The 25,379-nt window shown below is 46.1% G+C and overlaps 1 protein-coding gene across 1 annotated transcript in view; it reads right to left on the minus strand.

Annotated features, from left to right (window-relative positions):
- The window catches only part of LOC139264136 (zona pellucida-binding protein 2-like), a 123,042-nt gene that overhangs the window by 20,095 nt on the left and 77,568 nt on the right, over positions 1 to 25,379 (minus strand). The window contains exon 7 of the mRNA XM_070880221.1: positions 3,408 to 3,570. Coding sequence (XP_070736322.1) covers positions 3,408 to 3,570 — 163 coding nt within the window. The remainder of the gene's footprint in view (positions 1 to 3,407; positions 3,571 to 25,379) is intronic.

The following is a 25,379-nucleotide window of genomic DNA, read 5'->3' on the forward strand; positions in this document are numbered from 1 at the left end:
TCTATCTTTTGCTTCTGCCCCCATTTTACTTCCCTCTGTCTCCCTGCATAGGTTCCCATCCCCCTGCCATATTAGTTTAACCCCTCCCCAACAGCACTAGCAAACACTCCCCCTAGGACATTGGTTCCAGTCCTGCCCAGTTGCAGACCGTCTGGTTTGTACTGGTCCCACCTCTCCCAGAACCGGTTCCAATGTCCCAGGAATTTGAATCCCTCCCTCCTGCACCACTCCTCAAGCCACGTATTCAACTTAGCTATCGTGCAATTCCTATTCTGACTAGCACGTGACACTGGTAGCAATCCTGAGATTACTACCTTTGAGGTCCTGATTTTGATTTAAATCCTAGCTTCCTAAATTCAGCTTCCCATCTCATCCCATTTTTTTACCTATATCGTTGGTACCTATATGCACCACGACAACTGGCTGTTCATCCTCCCCTCCAAAATGTCCTGCAGCCGCTCCCATACATCGTTGACCCTTGCAGCAGGGAGGCAGCATACCATCCTGGAGTCTCAATTGCGGCCGCAGAAATGCCTATCTATTCCCCTTACAATAGAATCTCCTACCACTATAGCTCTCCCACTCTTTTTTCTGCCCTCCTGTGCAGCAGAGCCACCCATGGTGCCATGAACCATATCAGAGTGGGAATGGAGTGGAGAATTAAAGTGCCAGGCAACCGGAAGCTCAAGGTCATATTCAGGGGTTACGGACTGAACGGAGGTGTTCAGCAAAGCAGTCACCCAATCTACGCTTGGTCTCCCTAATATAGAGGAGACCACATCATAAGCAGCGAATACAGTAGACTAAATTGAAAGAAGTACAAGTAAATCGTTGTTTCACCTGGAAAGAGTATTTGGGGCCTTGGATAGTGGGAAGGGAGCAGGTAAAAGGGCAGGTGTTGCAACTCCTACGCTTGCACGGGAAGGTGCAGTGGGAAGAGGCGGGGATGACTGAGGAATGGACCATGGTGTCGCAGAGGGAGCGATCCCTTCAGAACATTGAGAGAGGAGGGGAGGGGAAGATGTGATTGGTGGTGGGGTCATGCTGGAGGTGGCGGAAAGAGCGGAGGATGATCCGTTGATTGTGGAGGCTGGTGGGGTGAAAGGTGAGGACAATGGGAACTCTATCGTGGTTCTGGGAGGGAGGGGAAGAGGTGAAGCAGAGATGCGGGAAATAGAATGGACGCAGTCGAGGGCCATAATAACCATGGCGGAGGGAAATCCTCGGTTGAGGAAAAAGGAAGACATGTCAGAGGCACTAGTGTGAAAGGTGGTGTCATCAGAGCAGATACGACGGAGATGGAGAAATTGGGAGAATGGAATGGAGTCCTTACAGGATGTGGGGTGGGAGGAAGTGTAGTCCAGGTAGCTGTGGGAGTTAGTGGGTTTATCTACTCTGTTGGCCTGCGAGATTTAAATGAGGCCCAGCTGTTAAAATCGATTGGGTCTCATTCAGCTGCGGGCGGGCAATTAACTCTATAGGAAACCTGCTGGCAGTTAAGATTCAGGCCAAAGTTATTTTTTGTGGTGCCATTAGTAGTAGTTTGGCCCCATGTCATTGCTGAGCTGATGGACGGGAATTTAATCGCAGTCTCATAATCTAAAATTACAAACTATTTTTGAAATTTTAAAATAAGAATTCTTAGGCAGGAAATTCCGCAGACCTCTTTAATGGGGCGGAACAGCAGTGAGGTGGGACTTCCCTCCTTTGGTGTGGCCTGCTGGTGTCCCCGTCCCAAATCCTGCAGACTGACTCATTGGAATATTCGGGTTGGGTGCTCAATGCCTATAGGTGCACAACAGGTAGGTTAGGGCTGAAATACTATGTAGGGATAACTCCAGTATAGATGACAAATGGAAGGATTCCAAAGCCATATTTTTGGACAAGGAATTCATGAATGCCCCTTGGATGAAAAGGAGGATGCAAGGTAAAATTAAATGAAAATAGGTTAGTGGTGATGTCCAAAAGCAAGTTAAAATAAAACAGAAGTATTTTGTCAGATACAAGAAAATACTTTCAGGAGAATGTGGAGATAGATACAAGGTTACAAGATTTCTATCAGATTGACCAAAAATAACAACTTTTATTTATATAGCGCCTTTAATGTAGTAAAACGTCCCAAGGCGCTTCACAGCAGTGTTACAAGACAAAACAGATAAATTTGACAGCCTAATATGGGCCAGGCGCTTATTTGCGCAAGTTTAAATAAGTATAATCGAGTCACAGTAGGAAATCCAATGAAGTTACCATTTAGCCAAAGTGACAGGAGTAAATCCCACCATACTCCAGTCTGACTGCTTTAGCCTTTTCAATTACAGGGTACTACAGTTAGCTATTTGAAGCATAGACTGCCTCGTTGGGCTCGAGCTAATGGTTCACATGAATGTTGGCACTGATTATATGGTCCCATTGCAGTGCTGCGGGGACTGTTGTGCACAATGATGCCTAGATCTGCCACTATTGCCCTTCATGTGTCAAAGCATGGTTCAAATTAAAAGAATACCAGTGTCATAGTAAATAAAGCAGTTGAAAGGGAAAATCAAAAAGGTTTTTTTTATTCATTCTCAAAATATGGGTATCTCTGGCAAAGCCAGCATTTATTTGCTAGCTGACCTTGAGAAGGTGATAGTGAGCCTTCTTTTTGAATTGCTGCAGTCCATCTGGTGAAGGAACTCCCACAATGCATTTAGGTAGAAATTCCAATATTTTTACCCAGCGACAGTAAGCGAACCGGGACATACGTCCAATTCAGTATGGTGTGAGACTTGGAGGGGAACGTGGAGGTGATGGTGTTCCCATGCAACTGCTGCCCTTGTCCTTTTAGATGTTGGAGGTACTGGTTTGGAAAGTGCTGTTGAAATATATTTTGTCTTGTCTCTTTCTGCCCAGCTGCACAAACACAGCCCCCTGCTACTACTCATGAAAGATACTAAACTGGAACTTATTTAATAGGCTACAGCTATTAAATCCTGCATGTAGGTGTTTTCCTGTCTTGAAATAGGTGCGCAGCTCACATTGATTGCAGACCGACCCTATTCAAGTTAGCCACGCACCAAATTTGAACGCACACAGTTGCTTTTAGGACCAGTATTCTGCATCCACTTATCCACACATATACCTGCCAGAGGAATATAAAGACCATAATGTCAAATGCAGGAAACATATACCAAAGATGCAGAGTTGCAACGCTATTTCAGAGCTTCTCCTGACTAAAGTTGCCCCACTGGTCCAATGCAAATGAAGTAATCTTTTACTGACCCCACAAACTTCAGCGAGGTTAGCAGCAGCGGGCGCACTCTGGCCCTGATGCTGGAATATCGGCCCTAAGGATTTTCGACCCCAAGATGAATAAGACATAATTTATTAGAATATAATACATGGCAAGTATTTAGTGAATTGATACTTACCACAACATCCTACACACTGAACACTTGTTATGATGTTTTTACCAAATCCTGGTTTGCAGTGATCTACTCTCACACCATTTAAAGAGTTAGTAATATATTCAATATTTTGGAATTTTCCTTTAAAGGGATAGTCCTCAATGAAAGTTCTGATTCGTGTGTATGCCTGTTGAAGAAAAATGATAAGTCTATAATATTTATAATGTTCAATATTATATTTATTTATATGACACTCACAAGATAAGATTTTCTTGTGATGGTATCCTCTATGATGTCAAAGACATCTATAATTTTTATAGGCTCGATTTATCCTCAGTGTAGATCTACCCCTTCGCGGGGGATTATGCCTAGAACTGGAGGTGGAACTTTAGCTGGTTCTGCAATCTTACAGCAGTCGGCTGCAGGATCTTCTGCCAGTTGTGCAAAAACAGCAGCAAGAAGGCCTCCAGACCTGAGGATCTTTGGGAATCTGTGGGAGGGAAAAGATTTGATATCTTTTGAAGCCTCCCTGACCTTGTTGCCTGCCCATTTCAGATCCAACTTCTTTGTGCATGCCTCCTGCCCACTGGGGCAGGGGCAGACACCATTAGGCCGCTCCTATTTTATTTTTATGGCTGCCTGATGTACATGCCTGCCCTCCAGCACCTTGGAAGCCCCGTAAATCCTGCGACAATGCAAAAAGGAGGCAGGGGCTCAATGTAATGGGTCCATCCGTACTTATTTTCCTCTGCTGCATTCCCCAAAGGCAGATGCACTTGGGGCACACAGCAAAGGAAATTCAGTCCCATTTTCCTTTTATTTGTTTTTTTCCCATTAAGATTGCTGGAAACTCCCAGTTTGGACACATCAAGCACTCCAAGATCAAATACAACATGATCGCAGCGTAAACGTATTCTCTGCCCAAAATAACTTCAGAAAGGCATCCCCTACTGCATCAATGTGCAAATTTTCTATATGCTTTAGAATGAAGATGGTGGATGTGTGGAATGGACTGCATTGGGTGGCAGTAGAGGCAGATAGTGCGGAAAAGCTTAAGAACAGTTGGATAGATATTTGAGGGAGTATGTGACTGAAAGGCATTAGTTTTTGAGACTGGCCAGATAGACTGCAGAATCTTTTTCAGTTTTATACTTTCCTAATTATTAGAGGGCATCCTGGGGAGGGCTGCAAAGATAACTCCTGAACTTAAGAGGCTAACTTATGAGGAAAAATGTTATATCCTTGGACCTCACTTTCATGAAAGTTGAAAATTAAGGGGTGGGGGTGTAGAATAAGGTAGGACTTAACAGAGGCCTTTAAAATATTCTTATGCATGCAAAATTCTTCCGTTGGTCACACGGGTCGACGACAGGGCACACAGGTTAAGGGGGTTGAAGAAAAATAAGCAATTTACGCAACATTTGTTTCCATGAGAAATGTAGAACAAATTACCAGTGGGGGTAGTTGAACAGATAACCATGACAAATTTATATCAGTAAGATTTAGGGCTATTAGTTCTAGAATCACAGTAAGGAACCTGACATGAAGTATGGAAAAGTAGTCTAGATGAACCAATGGTCTTCTCCTGCTTAAAACATTTGTACCTAATTATGCTTCTATTACCATGCATACCTAGTACCATGCATACCTATTAACTATGACCCTTCTGAAAATACATGCCCATATTACATTCTGAAGAAGCTGTGTCAGTTTATTTCCCTACTACTGGTTGGTGCCAGTTCTCTTACTGTTTACTTCCCTGGTGCTTTCCCTTGGTAACAGTGTATGGTGTCTTCAACTTAATTTTAAGTGCTTTCTAAATGTTACCTCATAGGAGGAATGTGTAGTGACAGCGCTCCTCCTCATCAGTGAGGACCTCTTTATGTGGCTGTGGCACAATAGCACAACATTTACTCCGGACCCCATGAAGTCTCATGGCTTCAGGTCAAGCATAGGCAAGGAAACCTCCTGCTGATTACCATCTACCACGCTCCCTCAGCTGATGAATCAGTACTTCTCCATGTTGAACAAAACTTGGAAGAAGCACTGAGCTTAGCAAGGGCACAGAATGTACCCTCAGTGAGGTACTTCAATGTCCATCACCAAAGGTCGCTCAGTAGCACCCCGACTTTGGATATTAAGGGAATCAAGGGATATGGGGATAGTGCAGGCAAGTGGAGTTGAGGTAGAGATCAGCCATGATCTCATTGAATGGCAGAGCAGGCTCGAGGGGCCAAATGGCCCACCACTGCTCCTATTTCTTATGTTCTTATGTACTGACTGAGCTAAATGAGTCCTGAAGGACATAGCTGTCAGGCTGGGCCTGCGGCAAGTGGTGAGAGAAACAACATGAGGGAAAAACCTACTTGACCTCGGCCTCATACATAACATAAGAACATAAGAATTAGGAACAGGAGTAGGCCATCTAGCCCCTCAAGCCTGCTTCACCATTCAACAAGATCATGGATGATCTGGCCGTGGACTCAGCTCCACTTACCTGCCCGCTCCCCATAACCCTTAATTCCCTTGTTGGTTAAAAATCTATCTATCTGTGATTTGAATACATTCAATGAGCTAGCCTCAACTGCTTCCTTGGGCAGAGAATTCCACAGATTCACAACCCTCTGGGAGAAGAAATTCCTTCTCAACTCGGTTTTAAATTGGCTCCTCCGTATTTTGAGGCTGTGCCCCCTAGTTCTAGTCTCCCCGACCAGTGGAAACAACCTCTCTGCCTCTATCTTGTCTATTCCTTTCATTATTTTAAATGTTTCTATAAGATCACCCCTCATCCTTCTGAACTCCAATGAGTAAAGACCCAGTCTACTCAATCTATCATCATAAGGTAACCCCCTCATCTCCGGAATCAGCCTAGTGAATCGTCTCTGTACCCCCTCCAAACCTTAAGTAAGGTGACCAAAACTGCACGCAGTACTCCAGGTGCGGCCTCACCAATACCCTGTACAGTTGCAGCAGGACCGCCCTGCTTTTGTACTCCATCCCTCTCGCAATGAAGGCCAACATTCCATTCGCCTTCCTGATTACCTGCTGCACCTGCAAACTAACTTTTTGGGATTCATGCACAAGGACCCCCAGGTCCCTCTGCACCACAGCATGTTGTAATTTCTCCCCATTCAAATAATATTCCCTTTTACTGTTTTTTTTTCCAAGGTGGATGACCTCACATTTTCCGACATTGTATTCCATCTGCCAAACCTTAGCCCATTCGCTTAACCTATTTAAATCTCTTTGCAGCCTCTCTGTCTCCTCTACACAACCCGCTTTCCCACTAACCTTTGTGTCATCTGCAAATTTTGTTACACTACACTCTGTCCCCTCTTCCAGGTCATCTATGTATATTGTAAACAGTTGTGGTCCCAGCACTGATCCCTGTGGCACACCACTAACCACCGATTTCCAACCCGAAAAGGACCCATTTATACCGACTCTCTGCTTTCTGTTAGCCAGCCAATTCTCGATCCATGCTAATACATTTCCTCTGACTCCGCGTACCTTTATCTTCTGCAGTAACCTTTTGTGTGGCACCTTATTGAATGCCTTTTGAAAATCTAAATACACCACATCTATCAGTACACCTCTATCCACCATGCTCGTTATATCCTCAAAGAATTCCAGTAAATTAGTTAAACATGATTTCCCCATCATGAATCCATGTTGCGTCTGCTTGATTGCACTATTCCTATCTAGATGTCCCGCTATTTCTTCCTTAATGATAGCTTCAAGCATTTACCCCACTACAGATGTTAAACTAACCAGCCTATAGTTACCTGCCTTTTGTCTGTCCCCTTTTTTAAACAGAGGCGTTACATTAGCTGCTTTCCAATCTGCTGGTACCTCCCCAGAGTCCAGAGAATTTTGGTAGATTATAACAAATGCTGTAACTTCCGCCATCTCTTTTAATACCCTGGGATGCATTTCATCGGGACCAGGGGACTTGCCTACCTTGAGTCCCATTAGCCTGTCCAGCACTACCCCCTTAGTGATAGTGATTATCTCAAGGTCCTCCCTTCCCACATTCCCGTGACCAGCAATTTTTGGCATGGTTTTTGTGTCTTCCACTGTGAAGACCGAAGCAAAATAATTGTTTAAGGTCTCAGCCATTTCCACATTTCCCATTATTAAATCCCCCTTCTCATCTTCTAAGGGACCAACATTTACTTTAGTCACTCTTTTCCGTTTTATATATCTGTAAAAGCTTTTACTATCTGTTTTTATGTTTTGCGCAAGTTTACTTTCGTAATCTATCTTTCCTTTCTTTATTGCTTTCTTAGTCATTCTTTGCTGTCGTTTAAAATTTTCCCACTCTTCTATTTTCCCACTAACCTTGGCCACCTTATACGCATTGGTTTTTAATTTGATACTCTCCTTTATTTCCTTGGTTATCCACGGCTGGTTATCCCTTCTCTTATCGCCCTTCTTTTTCACTGGAATATATTTTTGTTGAGCACTATGAAAGAGCTCCTTAAAGGTCCTGCACTGTTCCTCAATTGTGCCACCGTTTAGTCTATGTTTCCAGTCTACTTTAGCCAACTCTGCCCTCATCCCACTGTAGTCCCCTTTGTTTAAGCATAGTACGCTCGTTTGAGACACTACTTCCTCACCCTCAATCTGTATTACAAATTCAACCATACTGTGATCACTCATTCCGAGAGGATCTTTTACTAGTTTATTATTCCTGTCTCATTACACAGGACCAGATCTAAGGTAGCTTGCTCTCTTGTTGGTTCTGTAACATATTGTTCTAAGCAACAATCCCGTATGCATTCTATGAATTCCTCCTCAAGGCTAACCCGTGCGATTTGATTTGACCAATCGATATGTAGGTTAAAATCCCCCACGATTACTGCCATTCCTTTTTCACATGCCTCCATTATTCCCTTGATTATTGTCCGCCCCACCGTGAAGTTATTATTTGGGGGCCTATAAACTACGCCCACCAGTGACTTTTTCCCCTTACTATCTCTAAACTCCACCCACAATGATTCAACATTTTGTTCATTGGAGCCAATATCATCTCTCACAACTGCCCTGATATCATCCTTTATTAACAGAGCTACCTGTCGCAGATGCATCTGTTCAAGACAGCATTGGTAGCAGTGACCACTGCATAGTCCTTGGGGAGACGAAGTCTCATCTTCACACTGAGGACACTATCCATCATGTTGTGTGGTATTATCATCGTGCTAAATGGGATAGATTCAGAACAGATCTAGCATCTCAAAACTGGGCATCCATGAGGTGCTATGGGCCATCAGTAACAGCAGAATTGTATTCTACCACAATCTGTAACCTCATGGCCTGACATATCCCTCACGCTACTATTACCATCAAGCCAGGGGACCAACCCTGGTTCAATGAGGAGTGCAGAAGAGCATGCCAGAAGCAGCACCAGGAGTACCTAAAAATGAGGTGCCAATCTGGGGAAGCTGCAACACAGGACTACATATATGCTAACCAACGAAAGCAGCATGCTATAGACAGAGCTAAGTGATCCCACAATCAACGGATCAGATCAAAGATCTGCAGTCCTGCCACATCCAGTCCTGGATGGTGGTGGACAATTAAACAACTAATTGGAGGAGGAAGCTCCATGAATATCCCCATCCTAATGATGATGGAGCCCAGCACACGAGTTCAAAAGACAAGGCTGAAGCGTTTGCAACCATCTTCAGCCAGAAGTGACGAGTGGATGATCCATATCAGCCTCCTCCTGTGGCCCCCGCCATCACAGAAGCCAGACTTCAGTCAATTCGATTCACTCCACGTAATATCAAGAAATGGCTAAGTGCACTGGGTATAGCAAAGGCTATAGGCCCCAACAACATCCCAGCTGTCGTGCTGAAGAGTGGTACTCCAGAACTAGCCGCGCCTCTAGCCAAGTTGTTCCAGTACAGCTACAACACTGGCATCTACCCAACAATGTGGAAAACTGCCCAGATATGTCCTCTCCACAAAAATTAGGACAAATCTAATCCTGCAAATTACTGCTCCATCAGTCTACTCTCAATTATCAGCAAAGTGATGGGAGGTGTCGGTCGGCAGTGCTATCAAGCGGCACTTACTCACCATAACCTGCTCACCGATGTTCAGTTTGGGTTCTGTCAGGACCACTTGGCTCCAGACCTCATTGCAGCCTTGGTCCAAGCATGGACGAGAGCTGAATTCCAGAGGTGAGGTGAGAGTGACTGCCCTTGACATCAAGGCAGCATTTGATCGAATGTGGCATCAAGGAGCCCTAGTAAAACTGGTCAATGAGAATCAGGGAGAAAACTCTCCACTGGCTGGAGTCATACCTAGCACATAGGAAGATAGTTGTTGTTTTTGGAGGTCAATCATATTAGCCCTAGGACTACATTGCAGGAGTTCCTCAGGGCAGTGTCCCAGGCCCAATCCTCTTCAGCTGCTTCATCAATGATCTTCCCTCCATCCCAAGGTCAGAAGTGGGTATTTTCGCTGATGATTGCAGTGTTCAGTTCCATTCGCAAAGAGGCAAGTAAAATTCACGCCACACAAATGCCAGTAATGACTATTTGCAACATGATTATAACCTCCGCTACTTGACATTCAACAGCATTACCATCGCCGGATCCCCCACCATCAACATCCTGGGGGTCACCATTGACCAGAAACTTAACTGAATCAGTCACATAAATACTGTGGCAAAAAGAACAGGTCAAAGGCTGGGTATTCTGCAGAGAGTGTCTCACCTCCTGACTCCCCAAAGCCTTTCCACCATCTACAAGGCATGAGTCAGGAGTATGATGGAATACTCTCCATTTGCCTGGATGAGTTCAGCTCCAACAACACTGAAGAAGTTCAACACCATCCAGGACAAAGCATTCTGCTTGATTGGCACCCCATCCACTACCTTAAACATTCACTCTCTCCACCACCGGTGCACTGTGGCTGTAATGTGTACCATCTATAAGATGCACTGCAGCAACTTACCAAGATTTCTTCGACAGCACCTCCCAAAACAGCAAGCTCTACCACCTAGAAGGACAAGGACAGCAGGCACCACTACCTCCAAGTTCCCCTCCAAGTTACACACCATCCTGATTTGGAAATATATCACTGTTCCTTCATCGTCGCTGGGTCTTCTGAAGGGCAATTAGGGATAGGCAATAAATGCTGGCCGCATCCCAGGAACAAATTTTTAAAAAACTTGTTGGCTATTTCTATCTGCCACAAACTATTTCTTCAATCTTCTGAGGGAGCCAGCTGGGTGGATGTATCTGGTATCGTAATGAGAGGTAGGTGCCTCACCTGTTTCTCTTCCTGCAATGCCATGCTGCTGATTGTCCCTTATCCACCACTTAGGAGTGTGAAGCCTGCCATCAAGGTTCTTTCAGGCTGATCCCCTAGCCTCTCCAAGCCAGAAATGAGTGCCTCCTGTAAATTCCAGCCCCAGGTTTCAGTTGCCATAGTCACAGTGTTTGTGAGGGAAAATGCACTTGTGTTTGGATTTTGAACCTCAGTAGCACCCCTGCAGATCCCTGTTATGGCATGCGGGCTTCCCAATCCTTCTTGCATGTTGCACAGCTGTTGGAATAGCATTTCTGCAGCGTCTCCTTAAGGAGCTCCTCTCCACAGGCAGCCCCCTGCAAGGTAAGAATCATTGGACCCTGCAGCAGAGGAACATATGCACCTAGCCTTCCCCCCAGGCTGTTCCTGCCCCTGTGTTATCACTTCCACTTGCTCCTCCTCACTTGAGTTTCATACTTCACTCAGGGTTCCTTACTGACCCTTTCTTATTGATTCCCCTGAGGTAGATGTATCTCAGATGGTGCTTGCATGCTCAGCAGTATACGGTGGTCCAGCATTTTGCTCAGGTCTGGTACCAGGGTCATCATCTTGGGAGACCACTACATGAAAAGAAACAGGTATTACCATGGTGCTTGCATGAAATGTTTTGCACGCAGTCCCAAGGCTAATACGTTGAGTATAATGCTGCTGCAGAGTACAAGTGCTTGTGTGTTAAAGTGGGTTTGATGGCAGAGCAAGAAGAAATTAAAGAGAACACATGCCTTGTTGGCCAGCCAGTAAGCTTTCAAGCTCACCCTGGCTAACACCAACTACTTCCTTGACACCTACAATTTTAAGGGGCACCTCCTCAAGTCAATTCAGAATTAGAGACATTGGCAGACCCACAACCAATCAAGTCTGTCTTTCTCAAACCCAGTCTATATGAATAGATCACTAACTACAACACAAGTGGTTTCAGATGGAATTTTGACCAGTTAGCAAATCATGCAACGATTATGTGTGACATTATTGGCATAGAAATGCAAAGAATGAAAGAACTTGCACTTATATACCACCTTTCATGACCTCAGAACATCCCAAAGCATTTCACAACCAATAAAGTATTTTTAAAGTGTAGTTACTGCTGTAATGTAGGGAAATGCAGTGACCAATTTGCACACAACAAAGTCCTACAAACAGCAATAAGATAAATGACCAATTAAACTGTTCCAGTGATGTTAGTTGAGGGAGAATTGTTGGCCAGGACACGAGAGGAATTCCTCTGCTCTTCTTCGAATAGTGCCATCCACCTAAGAGGACAGACAGGACCTCGGTTTAACGTCCCATCTGAAATATGGCACATCCGATAGTGCAGCACTCTCTCAGTACTGCACTGGAGTGTCAGCCAAAATGATGTGCTCAAGTAGAAACATAGAAACATAGAAAATAGATGCAGGAGTAGGCCATTCGGCTCCTAGAGCCTGCACCACCATTCAATATGATCATGGCTGATCATTCACCTCAGTACCCCTTTCCCGCTTTCTCTCCATACCCCTTGATCCCTTTAGCCGTAAGGGCCACATCTAACTCCCTCTTGAATATATCCAATGAACTGGCATCAACGACTCTCTGCGGCAGGGAATTCCATAGGTTAACAACTCTCTGAGTGAAGAAGTTTCTCCTCATCTCAGTCCTAAATGGCCTACCCCTTATCCTAAGACTGTATCCCCTGGTTCTGGACTTTCCCAACATCGGGAACATTCTTCCCGCATCTAACCTGTCCCGTCCTGTCAGAATCTTATACGTTTCTAAGAGATCCCCTCTCATTCTTCTAAACTCCAGTGTATAAAGGCCCAGTTGATCCAATCTCTCTTCATATGTCAGTCCAGCCATCCCTGGAATCAGTCTGGTGAACCTTTGCTGCACTCCCTCAATAGCAAGAACGTCCTTCCTCAAATTAGGAGACCAAAACTGAACACAATATTCCAGGTGAGGCCTCACCAAGGCCCTGTACAATTGCAGTCATACCTCCCTGCTCCTATACTCAAATCCCCTAGCTATGAAGGCCAACATGCCATTTGCCTTCTTCACCGCCTGCTGTACCTGCATGCTAACTTTCAATGACTGATGAACCATGACACCCAGGTCTCGTTGCACCTCCCCTTTTCCTAATCTGCCGCCATTCAGATAATATTCTGCCTTCGTGTTTTTGCCACCAAAGTGGATAACCTCACATTTATCCACATTATACTGGAAAGTCTCTGGAGTGGGGCTGGAACCCACAACTTTCTGACCCAGAGGCAAGATTGCTACAACTGAACCAAGGCAGACACTTGCAGATGTGAAATGCTGTGCCAGTGTTCTCATGTTCCATCAAACTCTAAGCACAATGCTTTTGGCTTGCATAGTATGGGCATAGACTTAACTTGAGCTATCAAAGTGTGGCCAACCTTACCTTGGCACTTAATATGTCCCTACTATACAATATAAATGCACACGAGGCCCATACTTGAGAGAAGGTCATTCTGTGACCAGTAATCTTTATTAGCCAGCACTGAAGTGATGAAGGTGGGTGGAGCTTCCCCTTTTATATCTGAAAGTCCAGGTTAGGAGTGTCTCCCACAAGTTCACCACCTAGTAGTCAATGTTCTCACGGTGTACAACTTAGGTCAGTTTATACATGGGTTACAGTGACAATTAAATACATGACATCACCTCCCCCCAGAGTCTTATTGGGATCACAGGTTAGGTCTCTCTGGTGGTTTATGCTCCCTTGTAGAGCGCCTGAGTTGGGGCTCCGGTTGTTGGGCGCTGGCTTGAGTGTCTGCTGTTTGCGGTGCCTGAGGCCTGTCCGGACTGCCCACAGTGACTGGGCTCTCCTCCGCTTGGTTCCGGTGTTTGGTCACCTGTGGTGGAGTAAACTCTACGTCATGTTCTTCCTCTGCTTCTCCTATGGGGCTGCTGAACCTCCTTTTAGTTTGATCCACATGTTTGCGTAACTACCAGTTTAACTACCAAAATTCTACTCCCGTCTTTGGCAATCACAGTGCCTGCGAGCCATTTAGGCTCTGCAGCGTAGTTGAGGACAAAGACAGGGTCATTCACATCAATACATCACGCCCTCGCATTCCCGTCATGGTAGTCACATTGTGACTGGCACCTGCTCTCAACAATTTCTTTCATGGTGGAGTGTATAAGGGATAACCTGGTTTTGAGCATCCTTTTCATTAGCAGCTCTGAGGGTGGGACCCCTGTGAGCGAGTGTGGTCGGGATCTATTGGCCAACAGGAGGCGTGATAAGCGGCTTTGTTGGGAACCCCCTTGGATTCTGAGCATCCCGTTTGATTGGCTACACTGCTCGTTCCGCCTGGCCGTTTGAGGCCGGCTTGAACGGTGCCGTTCTGACATGGTTGATACCATTTCCTGCCATGAAGTCCTGGAATTCAATGCTTGTAAAGCACGGGCCATTGTCGCTGACCAAGACATCCGGTAGACCATGGGCGGCGAACATTGCCCGTAGACTTTCTACCGTGGCAGAGGATGTGCTTGAATTGAGAATGTCACACTCGATCCATTTGGAGTAGGCGTCTAAAAACAACCAAAAACATTTTTCTCATGAAAGGACCTGCTTAGTCCACATGGATGCGTGACCATGGCTTGGCGGGCCAGGACCAGGGGCTAAGGGGGGCTTCCCTGGGCATATTGCCCAGCTGGGCACACGTGTTGCACCTGTGAACACAAAGTTCCAGGTCTGCATCGATCCCTGGCCACCAAATGTGTGACCTGGCAATTGCCTTCATCATGACAATGCTCGGGTGCTCATTGTGGAGTTCTCTGATGAACATCCCTCTGCCCATTTGGGACATGATTACTCGGTTTCCCCATAGTAGGCAATCGGCCTGAATCGAGAGTTCATCCTTGCGCCTGTGAAATGGTTTGAATTCCTCAGGGCATGCCTCGTATGTGGCTGCCCAGTCCCCATTCAGGGCACATTTCTTGACTAAAGATAGTAGTAGGTCTCTATTTGTCCAGACTTTAATCTGACGGGCTGTCACTGGTGAGCCTTCGCTTTCGAAAGCTTCAACAGCCATGACCATCTCAGCAGCCTGCTCGGTTGCCCCCTCGGTGGTGGCTAGTGGGAGCCTGCTGAGTGCATCGGTGCAGTTTTCAGTGCCCGGTCTGTGCCGAATTGTATAGTCATAGGCGGCTAACGTGAGTGCCCACCTCTGTATGCGGGCCGATGCATTTGCATTTATGGCCTTGTTGTCAGCCAAAAGGGCCATTAGGGGTTTGTGATCTGTCTCCAGCTCAAATTTCCTGCCAAACAGGTACTGGTGCATTTTATTTTACAGCATATACACATGCAGGCGCTTCCTTTTCTACCATCCCGTAGCCCCGTTCTGCCTGGAACAGACTTCTGGAGGCATAAGCTACCGGCTGTAACGGATCCTTTGCATTAACATGCTGCAACACACACTCGACACCATAGGACGACCCGTCGCACTTTAAAACAAGTTTCTTACATGGGTCCTATAGCATTAACAGATTGTTGGAGCATAACAGATTTCGTGCTCTATCAAAAGACCTTTCCTGGCTGTCCCCTCAGACCCATTCGTGACCTTTGCGTAGGAGCACGTGTAGCGGCTCTAACAGCGTGCTCAATTTGGGAAGAAAGTTACCAAAATAGTTCAGGAGCCCCAGGAACGAACACAGCTCCGTCGTGTTACGGGGTCTGGGTGCTCTGTGGATCGCTTCTGTTTTGGACGCAGTAGGTCTGATCCCATCTACTGCTACCCTCATCCCCAGGAATTCTACCTCTGGAGCTAGGAAGACGCACTTCGCCTTTTTCAGGCGCAGACCTACCCGGTCCAGTCTGCATAGCACCTCCTCCAGGTTGCGGAGGTGTTCTTCAGTATCACAACCCATGATGAGGATGTCGTCTTGAAAAACCACTGTCCTTGGAATCGACTTGAGGCGGCTTTCCATATTTCGTTGATAGATCGCGGCAGACGAGCGAATCCCAAACGGACATCTGTTGTACTCAAACAACCCCTTGTGTATCGTGATGGTGGTCAGCTTTTTCGACTCACTCGCCAGCTCCTGGGTCATGTAAGCTGAGGTCAGGTCCAATTTTGAAAAAGGTTTGCCATCGCATAGCGTCGCAAAGAGGTCCTCCGATCTCGGTAGCGGGTACTGGTCTTGGAGTGACAGCCGATTGATGGTGGCCTTGTAATCGCCACATATCCTGACCAACCCATCAGCCTTGAGCACCGGCACAATCGGGCTCACCCAGTCACTGAATTCGATTGGCGAGATGATGCCTTCCCTCAAGCAGGCGGTCCAATTTGCCTTCTATCTTTTCCTGCATCACGTACGGCACCGCTCTGGCCTTCTGGTGTACTGGCCTGGCATCTGGGTTTATGTGAATCACTACCTTGGTCCCCATGAAAGTGCCAATGCCGGGTTGAAATAGTGACTCAAATTTGTCCAGGACCTGTGAGCATGATATTCGCTCCACAGAAGAAATTGCATTGACATCGCCCCATTTCCAGTTCATGACAGCCAGCCAACTCCTCCCCAGCAGTGCGGGACCGTCCCCCGGGACAATCCAGAGTGGCAACCTGTTCTCCGAATCTTTGTGGGTCACGACTACCGTGGCACTGCCTAGCACCGGAATGATCTCCTTTGTATATGTCCGTAGCTGTGCGTCACTTGGCAATAATTTTGGCCTCCTGGCCTTGGACGCCCACAACTTGTTGAACTGTTTGATACTCATCAAGGACTGGCTGGCCCCTGTGTCTAGCTCCATTGATACTAGGATGCCATTAAGGAGTACTTTCATCATTATCGGTGGCGTCCTGGTGTATGAACTGTGTATGTGCTCCACATGAACTCGCTGAACTTCAGCTTCCAGCGATTTCCCCCAGTGTCCATTTGGCCTCGTAGGGCTTACATCAGTCCCATCTTCCTCGTACATCAACCTGGCTGCAAGCTTCCTGCACATACGTGCCAAGTGACCGCTGACATTGCAGTTTCTGCAGGTATATTGCTGATACCTGCAAGCTCTGGCTGTGTTTTTGCTTCCACACCTCCAACATGAGCCGTTGTTGGAAACAAAAGGTCCATTACCAGTCGATCGTCTCTGACTGCCTCTGTAACTGTCCTTAAGCGCACCATTGACAGGTGTTGATGGCCCCATTACTGGCCGCATTGTCCCTTGCGATGGCACGAATCGCCGTTCAGCTAGCCATTATCTCTGTTTAATTCCCCTTTGGGTTCGACTACATGCTTGGGCATGTCCGATTGCCTGTCTGCCTGGAGAACTGTGCGCCGTGTTAACAGTGTCGACTCCCTGTCCATTTGCTGCATTTAAACCAAGATTTTTGTCAAACATCATTCTGGTCTCTTCCTCCCCTGAGATAAATGGCTGGGCCATCAAAGCTGCCGTTTCCAGGGTCAAGTCTTTGGTCTCAATCAGTTTCCTGAAAACCCCAGCATGCCCGATGCCCTCAATAAAAAAAGTCTCACAGCATCTCCGCTCTGCATGCATCTGGGAACTTACATAGGCTCGCCAGTCGCCGGAGGTCTGCCACGAAGTCTGGAACGCTTTGCCCTTCTCGCCACTGGTGCATGTAAAACCGGTGTCTCACCATGTGCATGCTGCTCGCCGGTTTAAAGTGTTCCCCGATCAACTTACTGAGCTCTTCAAAAGTCTTGTCTGCCGACTTCTCTGGCGCTAGAAGGTCCTTTATCAGGGAGTAAGTCCTGGATCCACAAACGTTCAGGAGATGAGCCCTGCGTTTGTCGACCGAATCCTGTCCCAGCCATTCCTTAGTGACGAAACTTTGCTGTAGTCTCTCAATAAAATCATCCCAATCATCACCAACACAGTACCTCTCTTCTGTGCTGCTAGTGGCCATGCTCGCATGGTTTAAATCCCAGTTTCTCATCACCAATAATATGTCCTTACTATACAGTATAAATGCACACGAGGCCCATACTTGAGAGAAGGTCACTCTGTGACCAGTAACCTTTATTAGCCAGCACTGAAGTGATGAAGGTGGGTGGAGCTTCCTCTTTTATACCTGAAAGTCCAGGTTAGGAGTGTCTCCCACAAGTTCATCACTAGTGGTCAATGTTCTCACGGTGTACAACTTAGCTCAGTTTATACATGGGTTACAATGACAGTTAAATACATGACAGCACTCTTCCTCAGGCTTGAGAATTTCAATCGATCTTGTCACCTTTTGTTTTACATTTCCTTCTCGGATGTGGGCATTGTTGGCAAGGCTGGCATTTATTACCCATGCTTTGTTCCCCTTGGTCTTGGTGGGTTTTCTTCATGTACCCCTGCAGTCCGTGTGATGAAAGTGCTCCCATTACACTGTTAGGTTGGGAGCTCCAGGATTTTCACCCAGTGATGATAAAAAACATATGTCCAAGTCTGGATGGTGTGTGACTTGAGGGAGAAAATGGGAGGTTATGGTGTTCCCAACAACCTGCTGCCCTTGTCCTTCTAGGTGGTGGAGCTCGTAGGTTTAGGAAATGCTGCTGAAGAAGCCTTGGCGACTTGCTGCAGTGTATCCTGTAAATTGTAAAATGGAGGGGTTGGATGTTTATACGAGTGGATTGTGTCAATCTTCTCAAGTGTTGCAGCTACACCTATTCAGGCAAGTGGAGAGTATTCCAACACACTTCTGACTTGTAGGTGGTGGAAAGGTTTTGGGGAGTCAGCAGGTGAGCCATTCATAGCTGAATATCCAGCGTCAGACCCGCTTTGATAGCCACAGCAATCATTTAAACAGTTAAGTTTCTGGCTAATGGTGACCCCCAAGATGTTGATGGTGGGTGATTCAGCAATGGTAATGTCATTGAATGTTAAGGAGAGGTGGTTAGACTATCACCAGATGGTCATTGCCTGGCAGTTGTATGGCACGAATATTACTTATCAGACAAAGCCTGTCATGGTCTTGCTGCATGTGAGCATAGCCTCCTTCATTATTTGAGAAATTGCGAATGGAACTGAACACTGCAATCATCAGCGAACAACACCACTTCTGACATGATGGAGGAAAGGTCATTAATGAAGCAGCTGGTTCATTAGGCCAAGGATACTCCCAGAACGCTGCCCTGAAGAACTCCTACAACAATCTCCTATGGCTGAGGTTATCAGCCTCCAACAACCACAACCACCTTCTTTTCTGCCATGTATGACCAGCCACTGGAGAGTTTATCCCTTGATCCCAATTGACTTCAGTTTTACTAGGCTGCCTGGTGCCACACTTGGTCGAATGCTGCTTTGATGTCAAGGGAAGACACTCTCACCTTACCTCTGGAATTCAGGTCTTGTGTCCTTGTTTTGACCAAGGCTGTAATGAGATCTGGAGCTGAGTGGTCTGGCAAAACCCAAATTGAGCTCCAGTGAGTAAGTTATTGGTAAGTAATAGCACTGTTGATGACGCCTTCTATCACTTTGCTGACCTGTTTCTGTGCTGTATATTCCATGTAATTCTGTGTAAAAATAAATATTTTACACTTTTGTGCATATCGCCCATAATTGGACGTTATTTCTGGTGTGGGCGACAAAAATGGGTTTTCAGATCGCCGGCTTCTCGCCCATCCTCAAAGCACCTCGTCTCCATTTTTGAAATTGGGAGTTACTGCGAGCGATATGAAATGGGCGGTAGCGTTAAATCTCGCTGACCTTCTGCCGTAAAGTGTCGCCGTCCTTAGCGACGGCATGGCAACGCTCGATTCCCGCAATTCAGGAGGTCAACGGTCATCATGACATGCGCAAAAGAGGAGCCAGAGAGAGGGAGCTGAGAGGGACTGAAGGCGTGTGTGACTGTGGTGTGTGCTTGTTTGGCTGGTGTGGGCGGCATGAGGAAGATTCACCAGCAGCAAAAAGTCTACTAAGCACCAAAAACATAGTTGTCACCGAGTTTTTGTCCAACAAATAAGATATAACATAGAAGGGATGGTGGAGGCCCTGGAGCTGGTAGTCAGGAACACTGGTGGCGGTGGGCTCCCAGTGGTCCCGGAGCGCAGCACTGCATCCCAAGGTGCCGCATCCCATTGCCAATCATACATGAGAGCCAGGAGCAACAATCTTATATAGAAACATAGAAAATAGGTGCAGGAGTAGGCCATTCGGCCCTTCGAGTCTGCACCACCATTCAATAAGATCATGGCTGATAATTCCCTCAGTACCCCTTTCCTGCTTTCTCTCCATACCCCTTGATCCCCTTAGCCGTAAGGGCCATATTTAACTCCCTCTTGAATATATCCAATGAACTGGCATCAACAACTCTCTGCGGCAGGGGATTCCACAGGTTAACAACTCTCTGAGTGAAGAAGTTTCTCCTCATCTCAATCCTAAATGGCCTACCCCTTATCCTAAGACTATGTCCCCTGGTTCTGGACTTCTCCAACATCGGGAACATTCTTCCCGCATCTAACCTGTCCAGTCCCGTCAGAATCTAATACGTTTCTATGAGATCCCCCCTCATCCTTCTAAACTCCAGTGAACATCTTGCTTCTGGCTTGGAGCACTTTCCCACCTTGGGGCCGTCCTCTCCCATATCCGTCAAAGCAGCAGTTCGGCTATCAATCCCCCCCGCCCTCCCCACCCCCATGAAGCATCGCCTGAGGAGCTCCTCGGCCAGGCGGCTTGGAGTCAGGTGGGGAAGGAGTAGAGGTGGGGAGGAGAAGCGGGGGGTGGGGAAGGTTTGGTTCTTACAGAAATACTGATGATTTCAGACAACTGTTCGATTTAAATGTTTTTTATTTCACAAAACCTTATTGCGCATTGGCTCAGGTAGATGCACCGTTACACGCTGGTGATTCTTTAACATCAAAGGGTATAATTATACTTAACTTCAATCAACTTAAACTTTAACTGTCACCAAGGTGATGTCCACCATTGATGTATGACCTGCACACCTAGCAGTGTGTCAGCCTTGTAAATAACACCAATGTTCTTTCAGGCAAAGTGCTCATTGATGAGCTCCTGATGTAAGGCTCTTGCAGCTATCATGCCACCAAGGGCCCTTTCATGCAGTCTAAAGGGGGGCGGGGGCATGGCTTCAGTGTCAGCCTGATTGCCTGGGCCAATGTCAGAGTCCGCCTCCTCATCCTCCTCGTCCTCTCTCTGGTGAGGTGGACTGTCAGACTCATCAGGCAATTCTTGTCCTCTCCTGATAGCCAAGTTGTGCAGCATGGAGCACACCACATGAATTGAGCTACCTGCTATGGGTGGTATTGGATCTCGCTTCCTGAGTGGTCCAGGCATCTAATGTGCTGCTTAAGCACTCCAATGGTTTTCTCCATGATATTGCGAGTGGCTCTGTGGCTCCCGTATTGCCTCTTGACTTCGGTGTGGGTATCACGCAGGGGGCCATCAGCCAGGTGGCGAGGCCATATCCTTTGTCACCAAGCATCCAGCATTGACCTTGTGGCCGATTGTTAAACAAGTCAGATACAGTGCTTTCACGCAGGATGTGAGCATCATGGATGCTGCCCGGAAATTTAGCATTCACTGCCAATATAATTTGCTGATGGTCGACAACAAGTTGGATATTCAGGGAATGGAATCCCTTGCGGTTCCTGAAAACCTCTGCATCCTGAAAAGGTGCCCGCATCGCGATGTGCGTACAGTCTATTGCTCCCTGCAACTTGGGGAAGTTTGCAATTCTGGAGAATCCTAGAGCCCTGTCACTCTGTGCCTCCCTAGTCATAGTGAAGCTGATCAAGTCCCTCCTGCGTGCTTCAGTGACTTGTCTGATGCAGCAATGTGTGGCATGCTGAAACAGTCAGCAAATGACACCAGCTGTGGCCTGAAAAAACCCGATGCGTAGAACGACAGTGCCGCAGTGACCTTGACGGACAGTGCAGTACTGATGGTGCTGGCAGGCTGCAGATCTCCCCTGATGAGCTGGCATACCTCAGTGATAACCTCTTTGTGGAAGCGCAGTCTCCGAAGGCAGGTGGTGTCGGGCAAGTCGAGGTAAGACCTCTTGTCCCTGTACTTGCAGGGGGTGTAACGTCTGGTCCTCCTCATCAGTCTGACACGTCTTACATTGGGAACATAATGCTGTGGAGCGTACCTTCGGCCATCTCGAGTCGGCAGCATGTAATTGGTCATCAAGAGAGGGTGAGAAAGGATAGGCCCTATTTCAAGAGCTCTCTGTTTTCCACCGATTGGTCACAAAGAATGAATGCCCCGATGAAGACACCTATTAAATTCCAATCGGTCACAGTATGGTCAAGATGTTTGTACAGATGTTCACATCAACTCCAACGATCTCCAGAGTACATCCGAACTTCCCAGAGGTTGAAGCAGAGCAGCCTTTTAAAGGATGCAACATGTGATGTGGAACATAGCATCTATAACGCTGTGATTAGTTCTGGTTAGTTCCACTTTTTCTGGGCGTTTTTTTGGGCAAGCGATATTGTGGGCGATATGTCTGTGAGGTGGTGAAAGTGACGCTGGACGATCTCATGGCCGCTAGTTTTGGCAAATATGATCTTTTACGACAAAAAAAAAGTGGGCAGGCGGTATTATTGAATCTCGGCATTAATTCCATGCGGAAAGTAATGCTGGGTGATATTATGGGCGTTGATTTCGCCCATTCTGATGATTCCGCCAAAAAAACTGGGCGGGGGGTATTGTTTTCCCGGGGTTACGCACATGGGGAAAGTAACACTCGGCGATAAGTTTCCGAAAAATGTTCGTCAGTTTCCATTTTGTGGCTAAATGGGCGATATATGGGCGTTATATGTCATTTCAGCGGTAAAATGGGCGTTAAGCATGCAAAAAAAGTGGAAAATCTAGCCTGTATTATACACAAGAATGCACATTCTGCAAAAAGTCAATAAAGTACATATCCCTTGCTTGCCCTCGGGGCCAGGCTTGTCCTGTACAATCTTTCTGTATCATTTGTTTCCAAGTAACATCACAAGAAATTCATTAGTATTTCAAAAAGAGCTAATGTACAACTATTTTATTATTTATAACACAAGTGAAAAGGATGGATTACCCACCTTTGGTAAGATAGCAGTCATCATTCTTCAAATTTAAGATTAGAGTCTACCGACCATGGGTTGAGGTCAGTCATACAACCAGGAAAATCAGAGGGAGGATTATCCCTTTGAGACTCCAGGCCATAAGCCAAAACATGTGATCTTTCCTTACTGCATTTATAAGGCATTCTCTTGCTGCTGTGTTTTCTTCCTTTCCTGTTGACTAGGATAGGCATCTAACATAAGATTCTGTGAAAAGATCCATCGACATGTTCCCTTAGAAACCCTTGTCTGTAATAAATCTTCAACACAGATCATAATAAATAATTTAAATATATAACACTTTTGTTCACTGTAAAAGAAACAGTAAACACAAGTCATAAAACCTTCGATAAGGGCTAAAAGTTATTGATAAAAACAAATGTAAAGTAAACATTTCAGGTAATAATAACAACTTGCTTTTGTATAGCCTTTTAATTTAATGATATATCAAAGGACTTCATAAAAGTGACAATGGACATTGAGTAGTGGTAGAAGAGTTAGAGGAAGTGAACAAAGTCAAATTCAAATAAGAAGGTTTTGAAGAGGCTTTTGCTGGGGTGAAGAGCGAGAGATAGGAAAGTGAAGGGATTTAGAGTTCCAGAGGGTAGGGCAAAGACAGCTCGAGGTTCTGACAACAAAGATGGGTGGAGGAAGGGTGTATGCAAACATGTCTTTTTGTCCTGGGTGCTATAACCTTGGTCATAGCATGAGGCCATGGGGCAGAGACAGCTGAGAAAAGTTATAAGAAATTGTTTAGTTACTGGATGCAGTTTGCCTATTTGGCTATTTTCCAAATGGGTGGTGGGATTTCAAGAATCAACAAACTATTGTGGGCTATGTTGTTAGATGGCCATTACCTTTATCATCAAGGGAATTTTAGGATTACATAAGAACATAAGAAATAGGAGCAGGAGTAGCCCATTTGGCCCCTTGAGCTTGCTCCGCCATTCAATATAATCACGGCTGATCTGGTCTTGGCCTCAACTCCACTTTCCTGCCCACTCCCCATAACCCTTGACACCTGTGTCATTCAAAAATCTGTCTATCCCCACCTTAAATATATTCAATGACCCAACCTCCACAGCTCTCTAGGGTAGAGAATTCCAAAGATTCATGACCCTCTGAGAGAAGAAATTCCTCCTCATCTCCGTTTTAAATGGGCGACCCCTTATTCTGAAACTATGCCCCCTAGTTCTAGATTCCCCCATGAGGGGAAACATCCTGTCAGCACCTACCCTGTCAAGCCCTCACAGAATCTTACATTTCAATAAGATCACCTCTCATTCTTCTAAACTCCAATGAATAAGGGCCCAACCTGCTCAACCTTTCATCATAGACAACCTCTTCATCTCAGGAATCAACCTCGTGAACCTTCTCTGAACTGCCTCCAAAGCAAGTATATCCCTCCTTAAATAAGACCAAAACTGTACGTAGTACTCCGGGTGTGGTCTCACCAATGCCCTGTACAGTTGTAGCAAGACTTCCCTACTTTTATACTTCACCTCCCTTGCAATAAAGGCCAACATTCCATTTGTCTTCCCAATTACTTGCTGCACCTGCATGCTAACTTTTTGTGTCTCATATACCAGGACCCTCAGATCCCCCTGTACTGCAGTATTTTCTAGTCTCTCTCCATTTAAATAATAATTTGCCTTTTTATTCTTCCTACCAAAGTGGATAACCTCACATTTTCCCACATGATATTCCATCAGTCAACTTTTTGCCCATTCACTTAACCTATCTATATCCCTTTGCAGATTATTTGTGTCCTCTTCACAGCTTGCTTTCTGTCATGTATCCTACCTGGTTACTGCTTGTACTATTACAAGGTGTGCCACCTGAGGGCATTGCACTGAGAGACTTGTAGGTTACCTGTACAGGTGTGCCAGGCCTAGTATAAAAGGCAGGCCACCAGGTGTGATCCTCACTCTGGAGTTACACTAAATGGACTAAGGTCACTACAGTTCAAGTACAACACATTGTCTCGTGGAGATTTTATTAATCATAAACTGAATACATAACAATTGGCGACGAGATTACGGACCTTGACGCGAAAATGGCTAACCTTGGTATGTTGAGCAGTTCACCGATGGTGATGATTGGGAAGCGTTTGTGGAGAGGCTCGACCATTTCTGCATAGCTGCGGGATATCTTTGTCATCGGAATTGGCCATGAGGACCTTCTTCATAAGCACAAGTTACTCCTGTGGATTGTTGCAGGTGATGGACCAACACCACTCGGAAGAAGGTGGATGGAGAAGATCATATTTCTTTTACACATTCGCTGGAGGTGGCCCTTTGTGCTGCAGCCTTTACATACATTGTCTTTAAAACAGATGTTAGGGGTTTGTAAACTGTCTCCAGCTCAAACTTCCTGCCAACAGGTACTGGTGCATTTTCTTTACCGCATATACACATGCAAGCGCCTCCTTTTCTACCATCCCGTAGCCCCTTTCTGCCTGGGACAGACTTCTGGAGGCATAAGCTACCGGCTGTAACTGACCCTTGGCATTGACATGCTGCAACACACATCCGACACCATAGGATGACGCATCGTACGTTAACACAAGTTTCTTACATGGGTCATATAGCGTTAACAGATTGTTGGAACATAACAAATTGCGTGCTCTATTAAAAGCCCTTTCCTGGCTGTTCCCCCAGACTCATTCGC

This window comes from Pristiophorus japonicus, chromosome 5, assembly GCF_044704955.1.
Source record: "Pristiophorus japonicus isolate sPriJap1 chromosome 5, sPriJap1.hap1, whole genome shotgun sequence".
Taxonomy (NCBI): domain Eukaryota; kingdom Metazoa; phylum Chordata; class Chondrichthyes; family Pristiophoridae; genus Pristiophorus; species Pristiophorus japonicus.